Raw genomic sequence first — 26,567 nt, forward strand, 5'->3', positions numbered from 1 at the left:
GACACAGAGACATTTCTAGTTAAGGCTGTTGGCCTGTTGCTGGGGCAGTCTCAGCTAGCCTCTAAGGTAGCGTGACTTCTGTCACTGGGGCTCTCTATGTGGTTTTCACAGCTGCTTCCCCAGTTCTGTGCTGCCACAGCCTCCAGCATCTGTCTGCCTCCAGAAGGTTCTTCCTGCTCCAGCTCTGGTAGCCAGCTCTTTATTATTCAAAAAGACACATTCTTGTTGGGTTTGAGAGCTGCTAGGGGAAGGTCACCTTCCTCTTGGCTGCTCACCTTCCCCAGGGCTGTTTGCCCTTTATTTGCAGGTAGTTGAGGAAGTGACATTTACAGGAAGTGATATTTACATATCCTTCTAGCCTGGTGCTGCTGACTCCTAGTTACAATGGGAAACACAAGCTCTTGCTTGATCTCTCTCTCTCTCTCTCTCTCTCTCTCTCTCTCTCTCTCTCTCTCTCTCTCTCTCTCTCTCTCATTTTTTTTTTTTGTTTTTTTTCCACACTTGGGAGACAGGTGGATCCAAAGTTAAAGGGTCATTCTTGTCCGTATACCAGGATCAAGCCCCACCTGGAATACAGTCTTGGGCTGCAGAGATGGTGAAGGGCTTAAGAACACTTGCTGCTTTTCCAGAAGTCCTGGGTTCAACCCCCCCCCCCCCACCTGAGTGGCAGTTCACACCTGTCTGTCACTGTAGTTCCGAGACTTCTGACACCCTCACACATGAAGGCAATATACCAATGAACCTAAAATAGGAATAAATTATATATTAAGAAAAGAAATGGGCTGGAGCGATGACTCAGTGCTTAAGAGCACCAACTGCTATGAACATAGTAGAGCATGTATCCTTATTACATGGTGGGGAATCCTCTGGGTATATGCCCAGGAGTGGGTTCATAGCAGCCCTATTTATAATTGCCAGATGCTGGAAAGAACCCAGGTATCCCTCAACAGAAGAGTGGATGCAAAAAATGTGGTATATCTACACAATGGAGTACTATTCAGCCATTAGAAACAATGAATTCATGAAATTCTTAGGCAAATGGATGGAGCTGGAGAACATCATACTAAGTGAGGTAACCCAGACTCAAAAGGTGAATCACGGTATGCACTCACTAATAAGTGGTTATTAACCTAGAAAACTGGAATACCCAAAACATAATCCACACATCAAATGAGGTACAAGAAGAACGGAGGAGTGGCCCCTTGTTCTGGAAAGACTCAGTGAAGCAGTATAGAGCAAAATCAGAACAGGGAAGTGGGAAGGGTTGGGTGGGAAAACAGGGGGAGGGAAGGGGACTGATGGGACTTTCGGGGAGTGGGGATCCAGAAAAGGGGAAATCATTTGAAATGTAAATAAATATATCAATAAATTAAAAAAAAAAACTGTTAAAAAAAAAAAAAAAGAACAGCCAAAAAAAAAAATAAAATAAAAGAGCACCAACTGCTCTTCTATAGGTCCTGAGTTCAATTCCCAGCAACCACATGGTGGCTCACAATCCTATGTAATGGGATCCAATGCCCTCTTCTGGTGTGTCTGAAGAGAGCATCAGTGTACTCATATACATGAAATAAATCATTAAAAAAAAGAATATATGTGTACATATACACATATATGATGCACCTATCTTTAAAAAAAGAGAAAAAAGAAACCCTGCCTCAACAAAACCAAACAAGGCAATGACAAATGCAAACATTCAACAAAACCAAACAAGGCAATGACAAATGCAAACATTCTACTTTCACTTGGAGGAGCAAAGTAATAATGCACATATGTTAAGATAACCCTGTTCATGCACGTGTACATATACACTTAATTCTGTTTTGGAGCACATGTTTACAAAAATGAGGAACTCAGCACTTCGCTTCTTGTAGTTCCCTCTTCCATGGTTTTTACAGTTGTGGTCCAGTGAAACGGCTCTGTAGGTAAAGGTGCCATGTTGCTAAGGCTGATGACTGACTTTAATGTCTAGGACCCACATGGGGAGAGAGCCAGTCCTTCAAAGCTGGCCTCTGACCTTCAGACGCATATGCACATACATTGGCATGCACAATAAATAGATACAAAGATGTGAGATGTAAAGATTGAGCCTCAGGAATCCTGCCTTTGTCATCCAGTGCTGGGATTTGCAGGTGTGAACCACCCATGCATGTGTTCATTGACTGCTTGTGTTGAATAGAAGATTATTATTAGTATTAAAAATGACTTTTGACTGCTAGGAAATAGTTTGCTATAATGCATGGCTCTTGGTTCCCAATATTATCTTACTTTTTTTTTTTTCTTAAGACAGGGGACACTGGCTGTCCTGGAACTCACAGTGTAGACCAGATTTAGAGATCTGTCCACTTCTGCTTCCCAAGCCAAGAGCTGGGATCCATGGCATGTGCGACCACGTCATGTCAGGCAGACTGCTTTCCTTTCTCTTTCTCTCTCTCTCTTTTTTTTTTTTTTGGATTTGTTTTTTTTCGAGACAGGGTTTCTCTGTGTAGCCCTGACTGTCCTGGGACTCACTCTATAGACCAGGCTGGCCTCGAACTCAGAAATCTGCCTGCCTCTGCCTCCCAGAGTGCTGGGATTACAGGCATGCACCACCACTGCCCGGTTACTACTTCCCTTTTCAATGGAAAACCATAGTTATTCCAAGAAAGGATTCTTCTGCTATCTAGTCCAGTAAAGACTGTAAACTTTTTGTTGAGATAATATGAAATAATTAAAGTCTGTTTGCAGTTTGAAAGGACGTGTCTGGGTAGAGAATGAGTATCTGGGTTTGCATATTGTTGTTGCTATTAGTGAATGAAGTGACAGATATTTTTTTGGGGGGTGTATTTTCTAGGATGAATTTTCAGGATTGTCACCTTATGAGAAGAAGAGAATGAAGAACATCCGAGAAAATGCAAACTTTTTTGCTTCCCTTCAGTTAGCTGAGGTCTGTATGAAGTTTAGATGGTAATCTTCCATAGTGTCCTATGAGGGAAGGCAAAATCCAAGCAGTGTGTGGCCCAAGGCGGTTAATGGTCATTGTCCTCCTCCTCCTCCTTTGGAACTCTGCAGAGACCAGGCTGGTTGTGAATTTACAGTGGCTTGTCTGTCTCTGCCTCCTGCAGTGTTGGCATTAGAGCATGTGCCACAGTGCTCAGCTGCCGGCTTTTCTTTCTACATCCTGTTTTAGACACTTTTGAGCCTGCTGCTGGGTGGTGCATGCTATCCTCCCTGAACTTAAGTGGAGTCTGGACAGTAGTATTTCAAGGTCATCCCTGAGCTACATAGTAAGTTTGAGGCTATCCTGGATTGCATGAAACCTTATCTCAAAATTCAAGAACAGCAAAAGATTGCAAAGCACTTTGGAAAGTGTATTAACCAATAGGTTCCCGGTGGGATTGGCTATTTACTTATTGGAAAGAAGATTGTGTAGGATGGACCTAAGGAATCTTGTTCTGATTTATGCATTTTTTTCTTTGGCTGTGCTGGATCAGATATAGGGTTGTCGTATGTGCTAAGTGAGCTCCTCTTGTGAGCAATATCCCCATGCAGCCAGATCCAAATTCTTAATTACTGTGTTTGAGTGTGGGCATATTTTTTCTATTTTTCTTTTTCTTTTGGTGTATGTATATTGGGAGGCTAAAGGTCAATCATAGATAAGGTCATCTCATTTGAGATCAAGAGTCATCCACTTAGGTTTTTTTGTGTTTTTTTTTTTTTTTTGTTTTGTTTTGTTTTGTTTTTCCTGTGGCTGGCCTTGTGAAGCTCTACACACCTCTCCAGCACCACTTGCCTGGAGGAGCTGCTCTAAGGCCCAGCTATGCTTTTTCTCCTTTCCCAAACAGATACAGCTTTGTCTATAGCTGTACTGCCCCATGTTTTTTTTTTTTTTTTTTTTTTTGAGAGTGGGTTTCTCTGTGTAAGCCTGACTGCCTTGGAACTTGCTCTATAGACCAGACTGGCCAGCAGCTCAGAGATCAGCCTGCCTTTGCCTCCTGAATGATAGGATTAAAGGCTTGCATCACCATGCCTGACTCTTACTTTCAATTTTCTGACTACATTTATTTTTGAGAAAGACAAGTTCATGCTATGGCACACATGTGGAGGTCAGAGGTCAGCTTTGGTCCTGCCCCATATGGGTCCTGGAGCCTGAATCCAGCTCATCAGACTTGGCAGCCAATGTCTTTATAGTCAAGCCACCTCATTGGCTCTTTTGTTTTTGAGACAGCCTAGATAGCCAGGCTGGCCTTGAACTTACTACATTTGTGTTCAGCCTCCTAAGTGCTGGTGTTATAGATGAGTGTGTGTCACCTCACTTTACTCAGTAGGTTTTTAAGATTTCTTTTTTGCAGTGTTATGAATGCAGGCATTCCTATGCATGCCACCAGGTGTTGTGCTACAGAGCCAGATTGCTAGCCCTGTGATAGTATGTTCATTAAATACTGTATTTAATCCTGTAAACTCATAGGCAGATAGGCTTAGGTACCAGAATGTCAATATGTTAGATGGCGATATATACTTGCTTTCATTATTGATGGTGTATTTATCTACTAAGAATAAGTACCATATTTTAAAATTCTATATTTCTTAAATAAACCTAGATATAGTAGCAGATACTTAATATTTTAATCGATAAACAATGTAGTTATATTTTGTGTGCTTTTCAGTCAGCTGCAAGGCTCCGTGGAATGATAAAGAAGAGCGAGCCACCTGAATCAAAGAGGTACAACACAAGAGGATGTGCTTTACGTCGGCTAGACCATGACATTTTGCTGAGGGTTTTAAGGTTGAGACAGGACTCAAGCCTCAAGCTTCTTACCTTCTTCTCAAATGTTAGGATTATGGGCATACGCCACTGTGCCCAGCTTGCAAGTTTTATTGTTAGCAAAGATTGGTGATTCCTTGGAAGTCATTTGAGTCTGAAGGTTGTGGCACTTAGTGTTTGTAGAGGCAGAGGGATCAGGTTGGTAGCCTGGGAGTTGTATTTGTATAATAAAGAGAACAGGGCTTTTTTTTTGTTTGTTTGTTTTTTTAGACAGGGTTTCTCTGTGTAGCCCTGGCTTTCCTGGAACTCACTCTGTAGACCAGACCGGCCTAGTCTACTCCGAAATCTGCCTGCCTCTGCCTCCCAAGTGCTGGGATTAAAGGCGTGCGTAACTACTGCCTGGCTTGAGAACAGGGCTTTTGAAAGTGAACACATCTTGGGCTGGAACAATGGTTCAGTGGTTACCAGCTCTTCAAGAGGATCTGAGTTTGTTGCTAGCACCCTCATGGCAACTTATACTTAGTGCCAGGGGTTTCCATCACCTCTTTTGGCCTTTGGGGACTTGCACAATGTTGTGATTGTAAAGTCATTCATGCATACTAAATAATAAACAAACAAACTAACTACCTACCTAACTTAAGTTTTTTTCAAGATAGGTTTTCTGTGGCTGTCCTGGAACTTGCTTTTAGACCAAAGCCAGGTTTAAACTTGTAAAAGAATCATTTTCGGTTTTTTGAGACAAGGTTTGTCAGTTTAGACCTGGCTGTCTTGGAATTCTTTCTGTAGACTAGGGTACCTTGAACTCAGAGAGATCCTCCTGCCTCTGCCTCCTGAGCACTGGGATTACAGTGTGTGCCACCAGCCCTTTTCCACTGTTTGGGCATCTCATGCTGTATTTTAAACTGGCATGAAACATACCGTGTAACACGGACTGCCTTGAACTTGTGGACCATCCAGTGATGCTTGTAATCTGATGCCATTTTCATGGTTTTCTGAGATTATCTTTATAAGTTTCATTTTATTTTATTTATGTTTATGGGTGTGTACATCCTACAGCAACTTGTAGGAATTTATTTCCTCCCACTGTGTGTGCCCCAGCCTCGGCTAAGTCCCTTTGCCACTGAACCATCTTGCTGATCCAGATTCATTCCCCAATGTGGGGTGTGTAGTGTGTCCTGTGTGTGTACATGGTGTATGCAGGTGAGTGTGTGGGCATGATGGCTTGTGTGCATGCATGCATAGGTGTGTAGCATGTGCCTTGTGTGTATGTGGTGTGTGCAGGTGTGTGGGCATGAAGACTTGTGTGTACACATGCATGTACACGTTGGACATAGTCTTCCTCTTCCTCTCTATCTTATTTTCATGAGACTTCTCACTGAACTGGAAGCTGTCTCTTTTTTTTTTTTTGAAGTGATTAAGTTATTTATTATTATTTAGCACAGGGCCTGGTACATTGGATATGGTATACCAAAAATAAACTAAAATTTTGAGTTTTGAAAACAAAAAAAAAACTTCTCTCTTGAAAAGGGAACAACTGGAAGGTAGAAGTGAGAGCCCAGGCTCAAAGCACACCTCACGTGTAATTGATGGGAACCTAGAAAACAAAAACAAGAGCTGACCTAACTCTCCTTGAATCTACCTTAAAAGGAGAGGGGCCAATGTGGAGGGCCCAAGTAACTGATAAGCCAAGGGAAGATAAAATATGCCAAAGGGATGAGTTGTGTTCCCTTGAGACAGGGAGTGGGGTGGGGCAGTGTGGAGGGCCAGGGGCCTGGAAGACAGACTGGGAAAGGCACATGGATCAACTGAGCATTTACTCCTCCTGCCTGAGAGGATGGCAGCTGATAGAGCCAAGCAAGATAATGAGGAACCTGAAGGTGTCATGTCAGAAGGGGACATGTCAGGTGACATGTCAGGAGAGCATGTGTGGATGCTCTGTGGGCTGACAACCTGATGAAAGGGGGCTGCTACCAGAGCAGAGAGCACAGTGGCTTCTGAATCAGAGCTAATATCTGGTGGAGTTCAGTACCATGGTTCCTCCAGGCCAGGCCTGCCAAAGGTCATTGCCAGCCATTCTCCAAGAAGCCGCCTCTGCTCTGTGAAAAGGGAAACCACTCTAGCTAATACTGAGTCTGGTCCTGGTGTGGAAATGGTGAGGTGTAGGCTTTCAGGCCTGCTTGGCCTACCGGAAGCTGTCTCTTTTGAGCGAGCCTAGTCAGCTAACTCTTAACATCCCTGTTTCCACCTTCTAATGCTGGCCTCAAAGGTCTGCATGTCTAACATTCAGCATTTTCCGTGGGATAGCAACTGACCACCTGCTGAGTTGTCTCTTCTCCTTGTTTGTTTTCTGAGATGGAGTCCCACTATGCAGCCTAGGTTTGCCTGTATCTGTCTCACTGTGCAGCTCTGACTGGCCTCAGATTTGTGGTTCTCCTGGCTTTGTGTTGTCAATGCTGGAATTGCAGCACACTGCTTGTGTTTATTCTACAGTTAATGGCCAGATTTTTATTATGAAGACCGCTTCTCTCCCTGTTTTAATCTAATATTTATACCGGTAAAGAGATAGAGGTATAAACTTAGGTAAAAACTTGCTAGCTCAGTGAAGTAACTTTATTTTCTTAGCTATACACAGAATATCTATTTAGTGGTGCCTCCTTAGAAATAAATCTCTATCTGTGGTCAGATTTAGAGGGCTCCTTAGCTCTCTCTCCTAGAAGACTGTTACGTGTGTCCCGCTCAGTGCTTTTCTGCTGTTACTTCAAGTCCAAAGAGACAATCCCTGTCTCTTACCCTGAGCTCCTTTCATAAGAGAGAAAATAGGAGACCGAGGGGAGAGAGGGCAGGGATGTGAGGGAGGAGGGAGAGAGAGAGGTAGGGGGAGGGATAGAGACAGTGACAGACGTATCAAAGGTCCAGTTACTTATAAAAGGCCTCTTGCTCCTCCCATACAGTCTTGGCAGGCTGAACCATGGTATGGGGGGGGGGGGGGAGGAGCTGTTCTCCTAGCCAGTTAGTAGGAATACACTATTTCACCTTTACATTTCTGATAGCTCTAGGCCACCCAACTGACTTTGCCTTGGGTCATAGACCTTCCCTAAGCAACTTCCTTCAATTGGCCGGAGCTTTGCCTTCTTTAGTTTCTCTCCCCTGGAGGCTTTTAGAGGCACACCCAGACTGGATCTGTCTCACTGCCTGCATCCGAGAAGCTCATTATCTGCCTAAGCTTTAATATTTTGCTAACAGTTAGGTTTTCTATGTACAGTAATCAAATAACTTGTAAGAATTTTGTTGTTGGAGGTTGCTGGGGGTTGGAACCATGTTATAGGCAAGTGATTTTTACTTCTGAGCTGCACTCAGCCATTGCTCTGAACATTCCGAAGTCTGAGCAATTCTGGATAAGTGGTGTCTGCAGATAGATTCATTCCCGTGGAGGTTTATGAGCACCTTGTGGTGATCAAATCCAGAACTTCATGTATTGTAGGCAAGGGCTCTACTGTTGAGCTACATTTCCAACCCTATATATTAGTTTTTGGAAGTAACTTAAGAGGCATCTCTTTCCTTAGGTTTCTCTCCTCCTGTTCTTTTCTTTCACCACTTTTTTTTTAGTGGTTCACTCTGTGTGTTTGTGTGTCTGTGTGTATTTGCAAGTGTGTGTGATGGCCAGGGGCCAGAGGCTTTCTCTCTCAGAGATATATCCTAAGTCATTTTTCATTTTTTAAAGGATGCGTATTATTTATTAGAAGTGGTTTTTGTTTTAATTACAAAGTTTCTTAGATTTAGCTACTTTGTGTATATGAATGTTTTGCCTGCATGTATGTCTGTGTACCACATGCATGCTTGGTGCCTGAGAAGATAGGAGAAGAGGGTTCAGGTCCCCTGGGGCTGGAGTAAGGGATGGTTGTGAGCCAGGCCTCCTGCATGAACAAGTGCTCTTGACCACTGAGCCATTTCTCTGGCCTTAGTTTTTTTGTTTGTTTATTTTGTTTTTTCCTTGAGAACCAATCTCCCACAGCTGGGTGGTGGTGGAACAGGCCTTTAATCCCAGGAGATAGAGGTGCAACCAACCTGGTCTACAGAGTGAGTTCTAGGACAACCAGGCTTACACAGAGAAACCCTGTCTCAGAAGGAAAAAAGGGGGCAGGGGCCTACAATGTATCTCTTGGTGTTTTGGAGCTCATTATGTAGCTCACAGGCTTCTTCCTTCCTTCCTTCCTTCCTTCCTTCCTTCCTTCCTTCCTTCCTTCCTTCCTTCCTTCCTTCCTTTCTTTCTTTTCTTTTTTTTGTTTTTTTTTGAGACAGGGTTTCTCTGTGTAGCCCTGGCTGTCCTGGAACTCACTCTGTAGACCTGGCTGGACTCGAACTCAGAAATCCGCCCACCTCTGCCTCCCAAGTGCTGAGATTAAAGTCGTGCCCCACCTTTGCCTGGCACAGGCTGGTTTGTCTTTTTTTCTCAATTGCTGGGTTTTAAGTGTAAGCAACTAGGCATGATTGTTTGTTTGAGATAAGGCAGGCCTGCCCCTGTGTGGCCTTGGGTGTCTTGAACTACCTGTGTAGACCAGACTGTCCTGGAACTCACAGAGGCCTGCCTGCCTTTGCCTTCCTCGTGCTGGCTGGGCTTAAAGGCTTGCACACCCTACCCCTGTCAAACATCTGGCATTGTTCTATCTATCCTATGTATTTGATAGACCTTGTTTAATGGGTCTCACCTTCATTGGGTTAAGCTTTTTAGGTTATTTTGAGACATTATCAAAATCAGTGCTGTCCAAGAGACAGATTAGTGGTTAAGAGGACTTGACACTATAGAATACTCAGGTTTGATTCCCTGCAGTTACATTGGGAGACTAACTGCTGCCTGTAATTCCAGTGCAGCTTTGCATATTTATATATAAAATGTGTGATTATACCTCTAGTACACATTCTTAGATGTTCATCCCTTTAAATTACTAAATACAGAACTGGAGAGATGGCTAAGTCATCAAGAGCACACATTGTTCCCCTCCAGAGTCCTGGCCTTGGTCCCCAGCGCCCACGACAGAGACTCACTAGCACCTTTGCTCCAGTTCCAGATGAGTAGATGCCTCTGGCCTTGTTGGGCACCAGGCAGGCACATACATGGCACACTAGCTTCCACAGGAGCACACAGTATAGACATAAATTTAAAAGTTTTTTTAAAAGTTACTTAATATGCTCTTTGCTCTCTGCTCTCCCACATTCTCTCACCTCTCTGTCCCTTGGGCTACCCTCCTCCACGTGGTCATGGCCAGCCTCCACTCCTCTCTCTCTCTCTCTACCTTTCTCTACCACTAACTCCCATCCCCTACTCTGAATAAACTCTATTCTATACCAAAAAAAGAAAAAAAAAAACCAACCAACAAAAAAAAAGTTACTAAATACATTTTACTGTTCAGTGAGAAAAACATGACTATTTCCTCCACTCCTTTAGAAAGAGGCCTAAGAAGAAAGAAAATGAAATCGGATGTCGAAGGTCTATGCGGTTGTTGAAAGTAGACCCTTTGGGAGTTTCATTACCAGCATCTCCAACCCAGCCAACATTAGTAGAAGAAGAAAATGTAAGAAGAAATACAAATAAAGTACATTTAGCTTAATCAGATTCTGAAGAACGATATAAAGTATTTTAAATTACACTAATAGATCTTTGTTTCAATTTTTTATTTAATGCTTGGGTAGTGTATGTTTTAATAAGACTTTAGAGTTGTTAATTCTGGGCAATAGTCTGTTTTTGTAGGAATTTCCGAGTTTTGAGCAAATCACTTGCTCTTTGTGAGCTTCAGTTTTCACATTTAAAAAAATGGTCTGGTGGGTCACTTGTGTAATCCTAGTGTTTGGGAAGTTAATGCAGGAGGATGGTCACAAGTTTGAGGAAAGCTGAGTTTCATAGTTCGAGGCTAGCCTGAATAGAGAGTAAGAACATCCTAGAATAAAAGAAAAGGAAGTATCAAAATGTTATAAAAGAGGAAATTCGTAGTTCTTCATATGATGGGTTTAGTAAGTAATAAGTTGTAGCAATTAATGCTGGGTAAGATATGATCAAACTGATAAGGACTGGGCTGAGGAGCTGGCTCACTTTGAAGGTGCTTCCTGTACAAATGTGGGACCCAGAACCCACAGAAAGCTGGGTGTGGCACCGTGTATTTAATTCCATAGTGAGGTGGGCAGCAAACACTAGAGACCCTGTTTCAGAACAAGATAGATCACCAGCACCAGAGGCTGTCTGATTTCTATGTATTTCTACATGGGTGATGGGCCTGTCCTTCCACATTCATATGAACACGTGCACATACATCACACATACACAAAGCGAAAAAAGAGGATCCCTTGACATGGCTTTTTTTTTTTTTTTTAAACTGGAACTTTTGGAGTCCAAATAGTTCAGAGTGACCTTGAGTTTCTGGTCGTGCTCCCACCTTTTCAGTGTTGAGGTTGGAGGTGAAATCCACAATAGCTGGTTTGTGCTGGTCTCACTAGGCAAGCGTTCGGCCCCATGAGATTCATCTCAGGCCTTCCTTGCTGTTAATTTTGAAAGATTTTTTTTCTAGGGTATCACTGTGTGTAACTGAGGCTGGTCTGAAACTCATGATCCCTGCTTTAGCCTCCTGTGTGCTGGGATTACAGGTGGGTAGCACAATGCACTGTTTGACACCCAACCATTTTGTATGCCTGTGGTGTGCCACAGTTTTTGGTGCTGAAAAGGGAAGTAGTGAAAATGAGGACTGAACCCCTAGCCCTTCTCAGTTTATATTCTAGGACAAATGACAGTTTGCCCTTTCTTTTTGATAGCCTTTGTTACCTCCTGGACCCTTAGAAATGATTCCTGAAAACCAAGGGGACAGCAGTGAACTGTTCAAAGCATCTTTGAAGACATGGGCAGAGATGAGCCAGGTATCATTTGGGATGGCTTACAGATTTTAGGATCATGTACTAAGGAAATTTCATGTACGTATGTTAACTTAGCCCTTTGGTCTCTTCTAATGTAGACAAGTAATGAGAAGACCAAGAAGGAGCTATCTAGTATTAAAGGGTAAGTTAAAATTCCCTGGCTTTGTCTATCTTTTGACCTTCACTTTATACTTTTTGAGATGTTTGCAGTACAAAAGCTGTAGTGAATACTATTACAGGAAATGATTACAGGAAACCTTGAAAGAAGTGAGGAAAATCATCCCTGCTATCTCTGTGAACAGTGGTTTGCCCGCTTGCTTGCTTTCTCAGTAGTGTTGGGGATTAAACTACGTCTAGCCCTGTATTGTACATGCTTTATTCATTTATTTACTGTTTTTGAGACAGTCTCATTGTGTATTCTAGCTGGCCTCTGCTCTGTCTGCTGGGGTTAAATGTGTTCGTCACCCACCTGGCTCTATGTATTTGAAATACTTATGTGTATGAATGTTTTACCCACCTGTACGTGAGGGCACACTGCATGTGTCTGGTGCCTACAGAGGCCAGAAGAGTTGGCTGAATCCTTGGAATTGATTGTAAGCTGCTTTGTGGATAAAGAGTAGTGACTGCCCTTAATCTCTAAGCCGTCTCTCCTAAGCCATCTCTCCAGCCCTCTGTTTTATATTTTTGAGGTGAAGTACCACGAAGTTGTCCAGGCCACACTGAACTGCACATCACCATGGCCTGCCTTTTCTCTTCTCTTACACAGTTCAGGATTCCCTGCTTAGGGAATAGTTCAAACCACAGTGGGTGGGTCTTCCCAACTCAGTCAAGATAATTCTCCACAGACATGTCCTAGGTCTATTGGACCTTAGATGGCCTTCTTCACCAGTGATTCTAAATTGTGTCAGGTTGAAAATCAATAGGAAAACCTGCATGCAGTCAGGCCTTGGCTTTGCAATCCTCATTTGTGAAGTTGCTAAGATTATAACTTTCTGTAATAGGCCTGGCCTGATACTGGGTGGAAGAATTATGAAGGCAGAGTTTGTTTCAACCCTAACATAGCTTGGCATTTGGTATATACTCAGTGCTGAATAAATGAATTCACATTTTATTTAAATACATAGATTCTGTATGTTCTATGTAATTCTAATGTATATATAGTTTCACACTGCCTTTTGTCGTGGGTGTCTGTACATTTACTGTAGCATGCTTTCTCCTACCTGTTTGGTGTTTATTTAGTTTCTGTTTAGTTTGTGCGTATGTAAGTGCATATATACTAATAGACTGTTTGTTAAATTTCCAGACATGGGACTGATGAGCCAAACATTGGAGACATCCTTATGGGTTTTTTTTTTTAAAGATTTATTTATTTTATTCATGATTATACTGTAGCTGTTTTCAGACACACCAGAAGAGGGCATCAGATCTCATTATGGATGGTTGTAAGGCACCATGTGGTTACTGGGAATTGAACTTGGGACCTCTGGAAGAACAGTCAGTGCTCTTAACCACTGAGCCATCTCTCCAGCCCCCTAATGGTTTTTACTATATACTATTGAGTCATTTCCCTAAAACCCATTTCTAATAATCCTGTATGGAGTTGTAGTACGGGTTACTAGCAGTACAAGGGCCGAGAGTGAGTATGCTCTGTGGCAGCCTCTGCGGAGCTGTGTCTCCAGGCCAATCATGTGACCTCCTAAGGTTTGATGTCATCATTAAAATTATCAAAGTTAATTTTATAATTGGAAAATAATTACCTTGATTAACTTGTTTTCTTTTGTCATCTGGCAGTTAGATATTTGCCATTATTTACTGATTTTATGTTTTCTTTTTTGTTTGTTTGTTTTCGAGACAGGGTTTCTCTGTGTATCCCTGGCTGTCCTGGAACTCATTCTATAGACCAGGCTGGCCTTGAACTTAGAAATCCTCCTGCCTCTGCTTCCCAAGTACAGGGACTAAAGGTGTGCGCCACCACCACCACCGGCTGTATGTTTTCTTATTATAAGAAAAGAGTTATTTTTTACTTACTTGGACTATTGAGGTTGTTTTTATTTTTAACTTACCAATTTTTGTAGCTACAAAGCCAATTTACGTGGTATGGTTATCAGTGAAGCGACTGTCCGTAAGGTGACCAGTGGAGCGATCACCTCTGTGGCCCTCCATCCATCAGAAGTGAGAACCTTGGTAGCAGCTGGGGCCAAGTCTGGACAAGTTGGACTTTGGGATTTGGTAAGTTTGTGCACTACCTTTTGGAAATTATCTGAAGTCTTCCTGACAGAAATGTGTGAAAGAAATAGCCAGAGCACTAATGTATAAATGTTACTTGAGATTTGTAGTTTTGTGCTTTATGATTTTAAATTTTAGAAATATGGTAGAATTTAAATTTGTTTTATAGAACTCTAGCACTTTTAGCTTGAATATCTTTAGCCGTCTCGACATACATTATCTGGCAGGAGACAGAAAATCACATGAAAAGTCTGTTTTTAAATTATGTTCAAAATAGGGTCTGAGAGGATCTGAATGTTAAGTCTTCCTCCATATTCATGGGGAAATTTTTAAGTTGTTTTTTGAGACAGTTCTGTAGACCAAGCAGACCTTGAAATCAGAACTCTGCCTGCCTCTGCCTCCCAAGGGTTGGGACTAGAGGTGTGAGCCCTGCCCTGCTAAAAGTTGTTGTTTTTTTTTAACATTTAATTTTATTGTTTTAATTAAATGGGTATTGTTTTCTTCCATGCGTGTCTGTCTGTGTACTGTATCCCTTACCTGGTGCCCACAGAAGCCAGGAGAGGGTGTGGATCTCCTGGAACTAGTGTCAGACAGGTGTGAGATGACACGTGGGAACTGAGTCATCTCTCTAGGCTGTGTGTGTGTGTGTGTGTGTGTCTGTGTGTGTGTGTCTGTGTGTGTGTGTGTCTGTGTGTGAGTGTAGTATGTGTGTGAGTGTGCATGTATGAAAAGCTTGGCAAGAGAATTGATGATCATGGGCTGGATAGCGCTTCAGCTGTTCAGAGCTCTTACTGCTCTTCCAGAGGACTCAGGTTCTATTCCCCGCATCCACAAAGCAGCTCACATCTGTAACTCCAGTTCCGGGGGATCCGTTACCTTCTGGCTTCCTCTTGTACCAGATACTTGTTCACATGGGGTCTTGAGCCGTTTTCATCCCAGAGTTTCCAGCGTGCTAGGCAAAGGCTCTACTGGTTGAACTACAGTCACAGCACTTTATTTATGCCAAGTAACGCGTTGAATCCAAACTTCTGACTCTAGAATTTCTTTTGATTTTAGAGAAAATACCTATTTTTATTGATTTGTTCCCCAAATTACTGAAATAATTTTCTGACTTAGTTAAAATGGAGGGATTGGGGATGAATCTTGGCTAGTAGGATGCTTGCCTAACTTGTGTAGTTCTTGGATGTCCTGGAACTTGCTGAATTGACCAGACCAGACTAGCCTTGAGGGGGTGTGTTACCATGTTGCCTGGACTAGCTTTAATAGTTACTCAGCTCAAGTTATCCTCCTCTCAGCCTGCTGCTGGCAGAAGCAGTGTTTTTTTTTTTTTGTTTTGTTTTGTTTTGTTTTTCTGGCTCCATTTTGAAGAAACTAGCTGGACATGTGGAATTAGTGTGACTCTATATTGGCTTTTTTTGTTGTTGTTTTCTTTTTGTTTTTAGAGACATGGTTTCTCTGTGTAGTCCTGGCTGTCCTGGAACTCACTCTGTAAACCAGACTGGCCTCGAACTCAGAAATCCGCCAGCCTCTGCTTCCCAGAGTGCTGGGATTACAGTTGTATATCACCCTACACAACTTCCTATATTGGCATTTTAAACTAAATGTTTGGAAGCAGAGAATTTCAGTCCAAAGTTGTTGGTTCTAGTTCTGTGAGATGCTCAAAGGTTAAGATACTGGTGTAGTAAACTCACACACTTGACCCCAGAACTCACCATGGAGGAAGGAGAGAACCGACTCCTCAAGGGGTCCTCTGACTTAGACATGTGCATCGTGCCACCTGTGTGGGCATGTTGTGCACACACATACACGTATGTTTTTAAAAGGTTCCTGGTGCTGTTTGTCTGGGAGATTGAACATAGTGGAATAAATACCGACTCAATGTCATTCTGACGTAATTCCTTTAATGACAGCAAGACAGCAGCCATCATTCCTTTTTCTAGTTGTGTCTTTCCCTCCCCCAACTTTCTTCCAGACCCAGCAGAGTGAAGATGGGATGTACGTTTTCTATCCTCACAGTCAGCCTGTTAGCTGCCTTTCCTTCTCACCCACCAACCCTGCCCACCTACTGTCCCTGAGCTATGATGGAACACTGCGGTGTGGGGATTTTTCCAGTGCTGTTTTTGAAGAGGTAAATGCTAATGTATTTGCGACCTAACATCAGATGACATTCTGGATTATTTATGACATGCCATAGAGTGATTCCTTTGTCAGTCTTGTTGAGAGAAGTGTGGTACAGTTTAGGAACTAAGGTCAAGACTCAGACCATCTGATAGCAGTTATGTGACTTTCATAAGTTTCTTAACTTCTGTGCCTTAGTTTTCTTAGCTATGAAATGGAATATTTATAGTATCTTCCTTACAGAGTTGTCATGAAAGTTAAATTGAATTAGTTTGAATAGGTAAATTATTCTTGTTTTGTTTTTGTTTTTTTGAGGTAGGGTTTGACCAAGAAGCCCAGGCTATCCTTTAACTGATTGGTGATCCTCCAACTTCTGCTCCAAATGTATGGGACTATAGTATGGGCATATGCCACCATATTATAATCATTTTATTTGTAAGATATACAATATATATCATTTTATTTCTAAGAGTGCTGTTCTGTTTCTAGGCTTATGCTTTGTGCATATTCATTTTGTGCTAGAGATTGCATGCAGAGCTAAGAGTATGCTCTGTAAGAGACCTGCTGTTGAGCCACACCCTATTTTTAAAGAAGTCTCATATATTCTCACTGGCCTGAAACTCCTTACATAGTCAAGAATAACCTTTGTGTTTTGAGACAGGGTTTCTCTGTGTAGACCAGGCTGGCCTCGAACTCAGAAATCCGCCTGCCTCTGCCTCCCAAGTGCTGGGATAAAGGTGTGTGTCACCGCTGCCCAGCAACCTTGAACTTTTAATGCCGTTGCCCCCATCTCCCAAATTCTGATTCTGTAGGTATATATCATGGTGACTGCTGTATGCTGTGTTTAGGATCAAACTCAGATTTATGCATTCCACAAACACTGTGCCAACTGAGGCGCACTCCCACCTCTGTCCTCCCACCATAGCTTTAACACACGTGCTGCAGAGATTACCCACGCTAGTGAGATGAAATAGATGCTGTCTGAGACTGTGGAGGTTTTAGCTCACCTAACATGCAGACATCCCTAGTTTTGATTTCCAACATGTTGCAAAAAAGGAAAAAAGAACAGTTGGAGGAATTCAGCGCTTAGATTTCTTTTTGAGACAGGTTCTTTCTATGTAGTCCTGACAATCCTGGAATTTATTGTGTAGACCATACTAGCCTTGAACACACAGAAACTCACTTGTCTCTGCCTTCCTGAGTGCTGGGATTCAAACCTTGCATTTTAAAAGATAGTTTGCTGGTAAAAGTGCTTGCTGTATAACCATCAAGACCTGAGTTCATTCCCCAGGACCCACATAAAAAATTGGTATGCAGGGGCTGGAGAGATGCCTCAGTGGTCACTCACCACTCTTCCAGAGGACCCAGGTTTAGGTTGTAGTATCTATATGGTAGCTCACAAACATCTTACCTCCACTTCTAGGAGACCGGTGCCATCTTCTGGGAACCTTGGGTACCAGGTATGCATGTGGTGTTCACTAGTCCGTCCAAGCAAAATACCCATACAATACCAGAAAACTAATCTTTTTTTTTAAATGAAAGAATAAAGCTCTTTAAGTTTTCATTAGTGTTTTGTTTTGTTTTATTTTTGAGACAGCCTTGTCATGTTGTGTAGATTGGCTTAGAAGTGTGATTTTTCTTAGTCTTTGAAGCCAGGATGACAGGCTTATACTTTCAGACCTGTTTGCCATCACAAACATTATTGTAGCAAACAACCTGCCTCTTAGTGAAATCAGAATTGAATAAAACAAAAATTAATTTAAAAAATTTTATGGTGTTTTTGAGACAGTGTCTCACTGTGTAGTCCTGGCTGTGCTGGAACTCATTATGTAGAACTATACTGTCCTCAAACTCACAGAGATCCATCTGCTTTCTGCCTACCCAGTGAGGTGTGAGCCCCCATGCCCAGCTTTGAAAATGAAACACTTTGATACAGCTTTATTAACTGTGAAGAATTTTAATCTGAGCTAGGATGTAGCTCAGTTGGTGGAGCAGGGACAAGGCCTCCAGCTCCGTCCTCAGCTCCACATAGGCTTGAGGCTCAGCAGTTCAAGGACCTCAGTTGTATATCTTGAGTTTGAGGCTAGCCTAGGCTACTGAGGGACCATTTTTCCAAAACAAACAAAGAACAGCCACAACAATGAAAGAATTTTAATCTGTTTATTGTTCTATCGACAATCAGACAATCATTACAATTGAACATCCTGTCATATATCTTAGACTTTACCTAGATGCAAAACTACTTCTATTAAGATATAATTCGAGTTCTATAGAATTCAGAATCAGTTTTTTTTTTTTTTTTGCTAAGTTTCATGGAGTAGACTTTGGACTGAAGGTTTTTCAAATTTTAAGAGATTTAGGGTAGGGCCCTGATGTGAATACAGGCAAATGTGTTTTCATTTCTATTTGTCTTTCCTGTGTAGATGGTAGAAGGTAAATGACATTGTTTGGTCAAGTCTTCCATAACTCCTATACTAGGGATGTGAGCATTGGTTTTCTTTTCTTTCTTTTTTTTTTAAACTTATCTCTATCTATCTATCTATCTATCTATCTATCTATCTATCTATCTATCTATCTATCTATCTATCTATTATGTGAGAACATTGTCACTCTTCAGACACACCAGAAGAGGGCGTTGGATCGAATTACAGATGGTTGTGAATTATCACATGGTTGCTGGGAACTGAACTCAGGACCTCTGAAAGATCAGTTAGTGCTCGGCTCCTAACCACTGAACCATCTCTCCATTCTGAGCATTGGTTTTCTCTAAAAGAATGTTTTCTGTAATGCCGGCACTTGGGAAGAGAATGTAGGAGGATCGGGAGTTCAAGGTGAGCCTAGGCTGCTTGTGGAGGTGTGAGGACATCTTTGGGGAGTCAGTCGTTGCTGTCCCCCTTTCCAGGTAGTCTTTCTGCCTGTGTTCCTGTGCTGGCATGCAGGCTGCCAGCCTGAGCCTGCTCCTCCTCATCTTCCAGGGATTGAACTCAGTCATAGCTTGTGTGGTAAGCACCGCTGTGCCGAGCCACTGCCCTAGCTCGGTGTTTTAAGGACTGCTGCCTCTCCCGTAGGTGTACAGGAATGAGACAAACAGCCTGTCTTCCTTCGACTTCTTGGACGATGCCTCCAGTCTGCTAGTGGGACACTGGGATGGACATTTGTCACTGGTAGATAGACGCACACCTGGAACCTCTTATGAGAAGTTTTTTAATTCATCTTTGGAAAAAATAAGAACTGTTCATGTCCACCCATTATCCAGACAGTATTTTATCACGGCAGGATTGAGGTAGGCTTGTTTTCTTACAGGTCTGTCCATTTGTGTCTTTTCAGACAGACTCCTACTTTCTGTTTCAGTTTGCTTTGAAATCTGCTGATCTTCCTGCCTTGCCTTCTCAAGGTTTATAGGTCTGTGACCAGGTCAGCCTTGAGACGTGCTCTCCAGACAGTGCTAGGACTTAATCTTTTTCATGTCACAAGTATGTGGAGACAAGATCTCACTATGTAGCTCTGCCTGGCCTAGAAATCAGAGATTCCTATGTCTCTGCCTTCTGAGTGTTGAGATTAAGAGCAGACCACTTGACCCCCATCTGACTTTGGTGCCTTTTTTGTTTTTTTGTTTTTTTGGATTTTTTTTTTTTTTTTTCTGAGACAGGGTTTCTCTGTGTAGCCCTGGCTGTCCTGGAACTCATTCTGTAGACCAGGCTGGCCTCGAACTCAGAAATAGACCTGCCTCTGCCTTCCAGAGTGCTGGGATTACAGGCATACGCACAAGTAAAGTTTTTATTCACACTGATGGAAATGTTTTGAGTATAATGAATTTTAAAAGGAATTCTTTTGGTTTAATTAAAAGAAACTGTTGGGAAAGCACACATCTGTACCTTCCCCCACCTACCCCTTCACTCCTGTCTCTTTGGCACTGCATGTGTTTCTGTCTACTTTTATGAGAAGAAAACTTTTTTTAAAAATATTTATTTATTTAATATATATGAGTACACAATAGCTCTTCAGACACACCAGAAGAGGGCATCAGATTCCATTACAGATGGTTGTGAGCCACCATGTGGTTGCTGGGAGTTGAACTTAGGACCTCTAGAAGAACATTCAGTGCTCTAAACGGCTGAGCCATCTCTCCAGCCCTGAGAAGAAAACTTATAATAAATAGAAAAGTTGTGTGCAACCTGTAACTTCACTCATGTTATTTTGTTTCTTGGAGATACTGAAAAATCACTAGAAACTAATCTGTGCCTGGCAGGAGCATGAACATCTTTCTGCATCTTGGAATTTTTCCTTCTATTTATTTTTTTATGCCATTCACTGTCTGTAAAGTTATAGATGTCTTAAATGTTGTTAATGTAGCAGGCTTCTGCCTGTCTAACTTGGGCTTAGCGCCGTGTTATGGGCTCACTCCCTGGGCTGTACTGATAGTTTCTCTCTGTCCCAGGGACGTTCATGTTTATGATGCCAGGTGCCTGAAGTCCAAGGGAAGCCAGCCTTTGATCTCCTTGACTGAGCACTCCAAAAGCATCGCCTCTGCGTATTTCTCCCCTGTTACTGGTAACAGAGTGGTGACCACATGTGCTGACTGTAAGCTCAGGTAAACTAAGAAGACCGAATCGTGTGTCTATGGGAACCTCAAGTTTAGAGACTGCAGCTATGGTATCTGTAGACTAGAAGTTATATTTACTGTTGTTGCTATGGAATCACTAGTGTTACAGTATTATAGTCTCTCTCTCTCTCTCTCTCTCTCTCAGGCTCCCACCCCCCAATGTCTCACTGTATTCTAGGTTGGCCTTGAACTTGTGATCCTGCTGCTTTGGCTTCCTGAGTACTGGTATTACAGGTGTGTTCTGGATCTACCTTAATAGTGTGTTAAATGGAAATGGGAGATTCAGGCATGTGGAGAACGGCAAAAAATGATGCTTCTGTATAAGCTAATAATAGATGTTTTCCGCTTTGGTACTTTTCTATAGCAACCTCCCCAAAACTGGTTTAAAACAGTTGAACTTAGAAATAGAAAATAATGTGAAGTTAAAGAAACACAAAGAGGATTTTGTAGTACCAGTTTGTTTGTGGGGTTTTTTGTTTTGTTTTTGTTTTTTTTTCGAGACAGGGTTTCTCTGTGTAGCCCTGGCTGTCCTGGAACTCACTCTGTAGACTAGGCTGGCCTTGAACTCAGAAATCCTTCTGTCTTTACCTGGGATTAAAGGCGTGTGCCACCACAGCCCGGCAGATTTGCAACTTAAGAGTTGGCATTCTTGTCTTCAAGAAGTATCTGTTGAATGTATTCATGGGTCAGGCTCAAGAGTGGTAAACATACGGTCTTCGGGTGCTGAGTTAGAGTCTAGCAAAGAGTGTGAGCATTACCGGGAGATGGAGTCAGAGTGCTTATCATGAGGCCCAGCAGCCTGTACCCCCTTTTCCATTCACATAGTTTTTCTCTCTTTTTATTCAGTTACACTCCAGAGTTTGTCTCACTATATTAACCTCTAGTAATTAAGTAATAATCAAACCAGGCCACATCAAATGAGGTACAAGAAGAAAGGAGGAGTGGCCCCTGGTTCTGGAAAGACTCAGTGAAACAGTATTCGGCAAAACCAGAACAGGGAAGTGGCAAGGGGTGGGTGGGAGGACAGGGGAAGAGAAGGGGGCTTACGGGACTTTCGGGGAGTGGGGGGCTATTAAAGGAGAAATCATTTGAAATGTAAATAAATTATATCGAATAAAAAAAATTATTTAAAAAAAAAAAATCAAACCAGGCAAGCTCTCGTGCCAAGAGATTGGTTGATCTGTGTCTGTGGGCGAGAGGAGGAGGTGAAGCAGAAGTTAGCTTCTTCCTACTACGATACCTACCCAGGAGAAGATTCTGGGTCTTCACTTCCATGCTGGCCATCATATCAGACTGTCACAGAGAGTCAGGAAGACTGCTTTTTGTACATGCACTCAAAGTGTTTGTGTGTTTCCTTCCTTATGTATGTTGCTTATTTGTGAATCTGAATATAGTTTTATTGCAAGATTGCCATTGTACATACGCTGGTGTGGTAGTACCTACCTGTAATTACAGCTCTCAGGAGGCCATGTAGGACTGACAGTTCTAGGCATAAATAGTGAGATATTTTTGGGGGCTGGAGAGGGGCAGAGTTTTTCTGTGTAGTCGTGGAACTCACTCTGTAGACCAGACTGGTCTTGAACTCAAAGATCTGAATGCCTCTGCCTCCCAAGTTCTGGGATTTTAAGTGATAGTGTTCTGATATTTCTACCCTAAGCTTATGATACAGTCCTAATTTTTTAGTAGTCCATGTACTTATTGTTAAAGATGGCAACTGAGGTTAGAGTCTGATCAGTTATATCAGAGTAACAATTTCCTGCTGTGAATCATAGCTATCTTAAACACTATTTCAGAAAAATTTGAGAATCTAAGTAACATGACTAATTGTTTTCAACATTTTCTTGGCAGGGTCTTTGACAGCAGCTCCATATCTTCCCAGTTTCCTCTCCTCAGTACCATCAGGTAGGCCTCGTGCCCAGAATGCCCAAGGGCCTGGATTGCTGTGAGCAGCAGTGTATAGAAGATGCAGGTTATGCCTGTGGCTGTCAAGGAGAGGCTGGGGTCCTGGATTTGTGTTGTGCTGTGAGCTGATTTCCAGTCCTGTCAGAGCTGCTATGTCTCAGTGGCCCACTCTTGGTCAGCCCGTGCTCTCTGAGGTTCTGTTCAGTCAAAGCTGAGGACAGTATTGTACTTGAGTTACACTGTGCTCTGTATTCAAGAAGACTGCGACTTTTTGCTGGGACTGTTCTGTTCATCTTGGGCTCCTGGTGCTTCTGGTCACCTCTTTCTGAGCCCACTACTTTATGGAACTGTCTCCCCGCGCTGTCCTTCTCTCTAGACATTGTTTTATCATTTTGAAGATGGGGTTCTATGTGGTGTGACCTTGTCAGTGTCAGTTTTCAGAGGCTGCACTTTAAGATATTTGTCCCCTTTTTCATGGCTTTTGCCCATTCTTTTTATTTTTCAGATATTATGTTTTAGCTTATCAGTTTCTTTTGTTTTTGTTACTGATTTGACATGGTCTCACTAGCTCTTCTGGAGTTCCCTGTGTAGACCAGGCTGGCCTTGAACTCACTGCCATCCTCTGTCTCTTCCTCCTAAGTGTTGAGATTAAAGGTGTGTGCCCCCGTGCCCAGTCTTTATTTAACTTACTAGCAAATGAAAGTATGTCTGACGTACACGGCATGTACACATCATAGGCCTGGAGCTCCACTCCTATTGGTGGTTGTCAGGGCTCACAACTGCCTGTAAGTAACCCCAGCTGGCCTTCAGTGGCACTCACTGTACCCTGGAATACTCTTACACTGACATATATGCACAAGTCAAAATAGTCTTTACAAAGTTTAAAAATGAAACCTATTATTAATACTTGTTCTAAAATAGGTCTCCTGAATCTTCCTGAGTGAGCTACTTGGTAATTCCCAGGCTACAGAGTGAAATCCTGTCTCAAACAGAAAAAGGAAAACTAATACTATGGACACTTATTCTTAAATCAATCTCTCTCTCTCTCTCTCTCTCTCTCTCTCTCTCTCTCTCTCTCTCTCTCTCTCTCTCTCTCTGTCTCTCCTCTCTTAGTATATATGTTTGAGCCCTTCTTAAACTAGCTATCAATGTATTTGTATTTTTTAATTCTTTAGGGTTAGTCTTGGCAAGTTGTGTTCCTAGGAGTTTGTCCTTTTCTTCTAGGTTATTCAGTTTGTTGGTATATAATTGTTCACAGTATATTTGTGTGTGTGTGTGTGTGTGTGTGTGTGTGTGTGTGTGTAACAGTGAACAGGAAAGGTACTGCTCTAGGGCTGGTGATGTGGCTCAGTTGGTTGGGCACTTGCCAGATAAGCATGAGCTTTGATTCGGTTTCATTCCCTGTGTGGTTTGTGCCTGTAATCTCCTTACCTGGGAGGTGGAGGCAGGGAGAATCAGAAGTTTAAGGTCATTTTGCTACATAGTGAGTTCAAGGTCACCTTGGGGCTACATAAGACCCTGGTGTCCAAGAAAGGGAGGGGGGATCTTTTGTTTACAAAACTTTTTTTAGACTTATTTACATGTATGAGTCTTTTACCTATGTGTGTGTACCATGAATGTGCCTGGTGCCTGCTGAGGTCAGAGGAGGGCATTTGGTCCCTTGGAGCTGGAGTTACAGATGGTTGTGAGCCATCATATGGGTTCTGGAAACCAAGCCAGTAAGTGCTCTTGGCTACTGAGTTACCTCTCCAGGCCCAGAAAAAGGTACCATTGCCATAGGCTGGGAGTCACTGCCCCCTGAGTACAAACTGAAGGTTGGAAAATATAGCATAGTAGGCATCGGGAGTTATTCCTATACTGGCTTGCTTTTTAACCTTCTCTCTATGCTACTTTGAATTATTTAACACATAAAAGTAAACACGCTGCTTTTTGTTTTTTGTTTTTCCTTACTAGGCACAACACTTTCACTGGGAGGTGGCTAACGAGGTTCCAGGCCGTGTGGGACCCTAAACAAGAAGATTGCTTCGTAGTTGGTAGCATGGCCCAACCACGACGGGTGGAGGTCTTCCACGAGACGGGAAAGAATGTGCATTCTCTTTGGGGAGAATGTCTTGTATCTGTGTGCTCCCTCAGCGCTGTGCATCCTACTCGATACATTCTGGCTGGAGGTAATTCCAGTGGCAGGTTACATGTTTTTATGCATCAAGAAACCCGAGTTCTTGAATAGGTTCAACAAATCGTTCAAATTGTTCTGTAGCTAAGGAACCTAGAGACTCAGCTTAGTGCATCTGTTTGGTCATGTGTTATATTTAGTAAATAAAACATTACTTTCTCAGTGAGACTTCCATGCAGAATGTAGTATTAGCAAGGGAGGAACTTGAAGGGCATTTCTAGAGGATGAGGGAGAGACCTGAAGCAGAAACTGGGGTGCTTTCAAGTACTTTTTAACACTGGACTAGATCCTAAAAGACTATCTAAATTTAATTATTGAACCCCAGAGACTGTTACATGCTAGACAAGTATTCTACAATTGACTCATACCCCTTTGAAACTTCAATGTTTGTTTTGCTTTGTTCTTGAGACTGGAGCTTGCTGTGGAGCCCAGGTTAGTTTGGAACTTAGTCCTCACTTTTGCCTCACTTTTCCAAGTGCTACGACTATAGGTATGTATATCATGCCAGCCAGAGCTTAGTTTTATAAGCTAAGAACTTTTGGGGGTGTCCTTGTATCTCAGTTCAGTGTTACTTTAATCTACGATAATCGCTGGAGGACAGTTGGCCTCTGTGCCTCAGGCCTGCTTGGAGCTCTCTCTGGGCCCTGCCGGGTTAGTCCTGAACTGGGCCAGGACAGTACTGTTGGGACTTGTACCATTGCCCTGTATTCTACCCAATACCTGCACAGACTGGGCTCCAGACGAGGGGTTTGCAGCTTTTCACATGAAATTAATAACCCTAGTGTAGTGATAGTTTTGGAGTTTTGATTTCTTTAAAAACACAGAAATGTAACTATTTTTGTTTTAATCCCACAATATAGGGCTGCTTCAGATTGTCCACAGCAGGTGACTATACCCCCTGCTCTTGCAGGGGTGTGGCCGTGCCAGCCTCAGATAGTTCCAGCAATTTTGTGAGATTTGGAATTCTGGGAACTTTTTAGAGGATACATAAATGCTAGAGTCCCAATAGACAGGGTGGGTGGGTGGTCGTTCAGGGGGATTGGCTGTGATTTGTTAGGAGTCGTGCTCACAGAAGAAGCAGAAGGGAAGGGATTGGATTCAGGGATCTCCCTCACCCCACTCCCCCCCCCCCCTTTTTTTTTTTTGAGACAGGGTTTCTCAAGGAGCTCAAGTCACTGCTGTGCACAGTTTGAAGCAGCCCATACCCCACACCCTGGATGTTCAGTGTTTGTTTTTTTAAAGAAACAAAAATTCTAGAATTCTTACTCCACCCTAGCACTTGAGAAGTAGAAGCAGGAGAACTGAGTTCGAGGCCAGTGCAGCGCGCCTTCCCTTCCCCAATCAGTAAAGCACACAAAGTAAAAATTATCATATTTTTATTTTTTAGAGTACTTTAAAATAAAACTTAGCTTCATATGCATATATGTACATATGATATACCTTTATATATATTCTGTTGAATCAGTGGCATGGTGTCACAGTGTTTTCAACATTTTTCCATTGTTATTTGCCAAAGTTACTATTGAAGGATTTATAAATAAATAGCTTAAGTGGTATGTTTGGATTGTAAAAGGGAATACTCAATTATAGGTCAGAGAAATAAAGTGATACAAATTTTCCTTGAATAATGTCTTTGAGTACTCAATTTTTATAATTAAAAATCTAGAGGCTCAGCAGATAGAACACTAGTTACTTTTTCAAATGACCCAAATTGGATCCCAGCACCTACATGGTGGCTCACAACCAAGTGTGACTCCAGTTCTCCGGGATGCAGTGTTGCCTTCTGGCCTCACAGGTACTGCACACACATGGTATACAAACATTCATGCAAGCAGAACACTCAGAACACAGAAGATTAACACAAAGGTTAAAAAAAATTTAGCTGGGCGGTGGTGGCACACGCCTGT

The 26,567-nt window shown here is 42.4% G+C and overlaps 1 protein-coding gene across 3 annotated transcripts in view; it reads left to right on the forward strand.

Moving 5' to 3' along the window:
- The window catches only part of Wdr76 (WD repeat domain 76), a 29,456-nt gene extending 3,168 nt beyond the window's left edge, over positions 1–26,288 (forward strand). The window contains exons 2-13 of one of the 3 annotated variants that reach the window (XR_007977924.1): positions 2,831–2,923; positions 4,644–4,699; positions 10,185–10,311; positions 11,540–11,641; positions 11,737–11,780; positions 13,714–13,867; positions 15,837–15,992; positions 19,051–19,265; positions 20,421–20,573; positions 20,731–20,819; positions 22,434–22,487; positions 24,441–24,485. Coding sequence is in view for 2 of the 3 variants with exons in the window: in XM_052183403.1 (XP_052039363.1) it covers positions 2,831–2,923; positions 4,644–4,699; positions 10,185–10,311; positions 11,540–11,641; positions 11,737–11,780; positions 13,714–13,867; positions 15,837–15,992; positions 19,051–19,265; positions 20,421–20,573; positions 22,434–22,487; positions 24,441–24,714 (1,428 nt within the window). In the remaining variant the exon portion in view is untranslated. Of the gene's footprint in view, positions 1–2,830; positions 2,924–4,643; positions 4,700–10,184; positions 10,312–11,539; positions 11,642–11,736; positions 11,781–13,713; positions 13,868–15,836; positions 15,993–19,050; positions 19,266–20,420; positions 20,574–20,730; positions 20,820–22,433; positions 22,488–24,440 lie in introns of all 3 variants that reach the window. The other 2 variants (XM_052183403.1, XM_052183402.1) reach the window with 2 other exon arrangements.
- Positions 26,289–26,567: the final 279 nt, after the last annotated feature.

Source organism: Apodemus sylvaticus, chromosome 5, assembly GCF_947179515.1.
Source record: "Apodemus sylvaticus chromosome 5, mApoSyl1.1, whole genome shotgun sequence".
NCBI lineage: Eukaryota > Metazoa > Chordata > Mammalia > Rodentia > Muridae > Apodemus > Apodemus sylvaticus.